This window comes from Perna viridis, chromosome 11 (assembly GCF_037379345.1).
Source record: "Perna viridis isolate PV_CMFRI_1.1 ecotype Kerala chromosome 11, ASM3737934v1, whole genome shotgun sequence".
In the NCBI taxonomy this organism is placed as follows: Eukaryota; Metazoa; Mollusca; class Bivalvia; order Mytilida; family Mytilidae; genus Perna; species Perna viridis.
Window position 1 is genome coordinate 23,304,428 of NC_142455.1, and position 4,562 is coordinate 23,308,989.

Sequence of the window (4,562 nt, forward strand, 5' to 3'; positions counted from 1 at the left end):
CTAGTAAAAATGAACTTTTATATTGAGGTTTCTATACTTAGTATCATGTTTGACTGGCTCTAGTAAATTATTCGACATTTAAAGGAATGTAAAATGCATATATTTAATGTATAAGCAAGTTAACTACCATAAGCACATAATGAATAATAATGTATTTATGACACTTTGTCATATCAACTAAAAAGTATTCGCAGTTTAGTACCGAGGAATTTCAAGACCCCATTCAGTGGCGAATCTAGTGGGTTTTTTTTAATTGGATCCCATTTTCGCTAGAGAAAAGTTATTAATTTCGTATTTTTTTTCTTTCTTATTTTTTTTGGAAAAGGTAGGGGAGTAAAGATGAACCAACGGCCTGGAACTCTGGTTTTATAGAATCACCACTCAGGATCCAACACTGCCCCTTGCATTTTACCTTTTCCCATCATAGTCCTTTTTGTCGGTTCCACTCCCCTACTTGGTGTATCACTGCGAAGACTGTAATCTTAGTCCCTTCTCCCCTTCACCGACGTGTTGAGTTGCAAAGTACAATATACGATGCGACCATATACCTCAAACTTCCTGTCATTATTCAATGCGTCACAGGAAATAGCTTGTTTGATAACTGTTACCGTGATTCTGTTTAATAAAACTAAAATTTAAAAAGATGAGAGATTATTTCATTTTATTCCCCGGCTTTGATTAGATTTGACAGGTAAGATTGTTATGGAAACTTTTATATTAAAAACTTGAGCTTGAAAATTATATTGATTTGTAGTTTTCTAAATATTTCATTTTTATGGAGTAACTAATGCTTTTGGAAGGTTTTTATTACTCATAAAATAAACAGAACATTTTAAAAAGTTAAAATCAAAGAAAAGAAATATTTGACAATATCAACAATGATATTTTGCATTAAGACTTTTCAAGTATCTTCAATTATTTTGCTATTATGATTACACGCACAGGATAGGATATATTTATATGCACAATCATTAGGTAAGATACATGTATTTTTTTTCTATGAAATGACTCACGAATAAGGTTCTACATATAGCTTGTGATTTCTAAAGTATGCAACCAAATCCACAACCACATTTCTTACGCAATAAATTCATCTAATGGTGCGTTAAATTTCATACTTATCTAACTTCTTTCACATGAGTTTGCATTTCTGTTACGGCACAAATGTGGAAAAATAGATTGTTCGCAAACCTCTAGCATTGCTGGAATAACACGATCCCGATAAGTCTTCAACTGTTCAATTATACATCTAGTTAATTATATTTTTATTTTCACTGACATTCATCACCAGATATAGGTGAGTCAAAGCAAAACACCAATAGTGCAGCGTCTTCGTTCAACTTCTATCATTGTTTTATTTAGTCTGCGTCAGTGCGTGTTTCTTTTTTAAATGACTTGTGTATTTTTTTTTTTCGTTCCCTTTTTCAATGTCTTTTATTTTTTTGTATGAAATAAAACATCTAAGAAAATAAATCCTTTATTACATAAGGAAAGTTACCAAGGGCTGATCCAGGATTTTTTTGTGGGGAGGGGGGCGCCCATAGCTAAATTTCAAACAAATATTTATAAGTTATATTTTTGAAATATTCTTCTAGAGTGGGTGGAATGTAGATATCTTTTGTGGTAAAGTTAGCGAGAAATTAAAGTTTCAACCTAAAACCACCTAAATCTACCCCCTTTTTTTTGGGGGGGGCACGCCCGCCACGCCCCCGCCTGAATCCGCCCCTGGTTCCCAAATTCCCTGTTTGATCAACACAGATATGAACATTAGTAAGGTCACACAAGTCTAAGTGAAACATCGATATGACCCTATTGCCCTCATTTCAACTGGAGCGACCCAAAATTTGTTTAACAAATGTACACCTGTCCTTCAAGTGACAGAAGGTTGACTAGATTTGCAACAGACGTTCGAGTCAACTCACCTGTAAACTACATCAGGAGAAAAAATCCATCAAAAATAGCAGTATTGCTTAGTTATTAGTTTTCCATTTTCGCACTCAATAATACATAAATCTAATCGTATTGTAAACACTTGACAGTTTCAATGACAACTTGACTAAGTAAGGCATTAAATTTTAATTTTAATGATATATATATATATATATATGATTGTATATAATTTATTTCATTGTGAGACTTATTTTCAATTTCTTTATGATTATTCATAGGATGAAATTATTATTAATTTTGCTGGCTGTCTCTAGAGTCGGAACCCAAAACACAGCCTTGTGTCCATTCGAATGTATTTGCGAAAGGACAACTGTTGTTTGCAAAGGCTTGGACAGGTTTCCGAGAGGAATTCCGAATGACATAGAAGAAATATTATTCGATGTCTCCAACTTTGGAAGCGACTTTAAGCAAAATGCTTTACAGAATTTCATAAGATTGAAGAAAATAACGTTTATGAATTCCAAGTTCGAAGTGATACACCCATGTGTAATATCAGACTTAACTAATATTACAAAGCTAGAATTTTCAAAAGTTGAAATTGGAGAATTTGTAATGAATGGATTTTCTCATCTCTCTTATATTAAGGAAATTTCAATTGTGAATTCCACAATTAGAAAGCTTCACAGTTATGCATTTAATGACATCAGTTTTGTGGACAATTTTACGATAAGTAATGTGGTAATAGACCAATTGGAGGATTTTGTATTCAATAATTTTTCCAGTATGAGGTTTATGCAACTTAAACACGTGCAAACATCTTCTTTAACACAACTACCGTTCCTAAACTTTCAATCTATCGACCATTTTGAGGTGAAAGGAAGCACTTTTCCTTCATCATTGTGTGGAATGGAAGAAATCCTAAAAAATGAATCTGTTAAGAAAATCAAGTTTCAACACAACAAACTTAAGTGTTCATGTAACGTGACTTGGATCTTCGAAACTCGTAGAGATCTGAGAGACTTTCAAGTCGGAAACAACACTTGCTTGTCACCGACCGAGTTTAAAGGAAAAGACATAATCATGACTGACAAATCGCGCATCTGTAGAGCGGACGAGGTCCCGACGTGTGGCGACGGGAAACGACAAAAGCGTGTACCCACGTGCAAAATGTTCACACTTGACGAGCCCATCATGCCGGGAGAAACAGTCCATTATCCAGTAACTGAAAGCTCAGGAAACAAAGCTAATTTTATCCAAAAAGGGCCGAAGACATTATTCATATTATTAATTGTTCCTGGAATACTTATATTTTGTTGCCATTAGTGTCTCCTATATTATATAACAATTGGTACGGTGCAATCCAGGACATATACTTGGTCATACTTTGCCTAAGTTGACACGTTTGAATGATGGTTATTTTTGCTAGTCATGTTTGTGTTTTTTTCTTATTTTAATTTTCCTCCGGGTTCTACACACTTAATTTATTGATCAATCAAGGCTACTATCAGCATAATTTTGTTGATTTTTTAAGAGGGAACGGATACGTTTTGTTTTTTCTGGGGAACAATTTGTGTGACATGATTTAACAAATGCAGACACCATCTTTTAAAAGATATAAAAACCATTAATCAAAAACTGTTTCCCTTCTTTTTGATGTGTTTTTTAAATGCTCTATACAGTTTCAAGGTAACCGGTCGTGTAAAGTAATATTAATTATGGATATTTTGACAGAAGCATAAATGATTTATTTTGATAAAAACGAAGATTTTTCATCGTAGAAAATAGATTAGCCTTGTATAAAGTCGGTCAGAATATGTAATTTTCTTCCCTAATGGATTTCATTTTTTTTTAAATTGGAATATCATATAGCTTTGACAAGTACAGGAAAAGGACGTCATAATCGGAATTTAATATGTTGTAAGTAGAATTTTTTTTAAAGGGGCTTTATCACGTGTAGCAGAAAAGTTATTTGTTTAATAGGATACATGGTAATAGTAGGTCCTCTGGTCTATGTATAGTAGAGGGGTAACACGAGTATTTCATAGAAGATGGGACAGGTGTATAAATACTATATTTTGGACATCTAATTATAAATTAAAAAAAAATGTAGCTAGTTCGATAAGCGTTGTATTTTAAGTTGGGAAATTCGAACCCAATTGCAGTCCAATTCGATAAACGTTCTGTCGACAGAAATATAACCTGGAATTGTTCGGAGCGCACAACGAATATTCTGAAGGAGGAAGTTCCTCTATCTTTTAGCAAATACCTATATTAGCCATTTGCAGAGGAAATAAGATTGATTAATTGTGTTTTACGCCCGAGCAGCAATATTTCAGCTATATTCAGATGATGAACATGAATAGGGTTTTCAAAATGAACATGAAATGATGATCGACTGGAAATAAGCAAACGCTGAGTATTGGAACAGAGCTACATACTTAAAGACTCCACAACCTTTCATCTGAAGTTAAGAGTGCCCTTATTGAACTGACTAGGAGCGATAAATATCAATAAATTGAGAGGATATCAAGTTCGCACCGATTTTTAACTAGTGTCATAATCTCAATTTATTAATTTTATTTTGTAAATCGTTTTACTCAGATCTAAATTAATTACTAACTGCCTACTCAAAACTGATGCAAAAAAGAAGTCACTGACAATAGACGGACTCG

At 33.4% G+C, this 4,562-nt stretch overlaps 1 protein-coding gene across 1 annotated transcript; it reads left to right on the forward strand.

The window, feature by feature from the left end:
• Positions 1-262: 262 nt before the first annotated feature.
• LOC148603421 (uncharacterized) lies at positions 263-3,319 on the forward strand. The gene is made up of 2 exons (XM_088551899.1): positions 263-691; positions 2,169-3,319. Exon 2 carries the CDS (start codon positions 2,170-2,172, stop codon positions 3,211-3,213), a length of 1,044 nt encoding a protein of 347 aa, XP_088408025.1. The 5' UTR covers positions 263-691; position 2,169; the 3' UTR covers positions 3,214-3,319.
• Positions 3,320-4,562: the final 1,243 nt, after the last annotated feature.

Excerpts from the sequence above, each read along its gene's own strand:
- LOC148603421 (XM_088551899.1), top strand. The coding sequence starts at position 2,170 with ATGAAATTATTATTAATTTTGCTGGCTGTCTCTAGAGTCGGAACCCAA.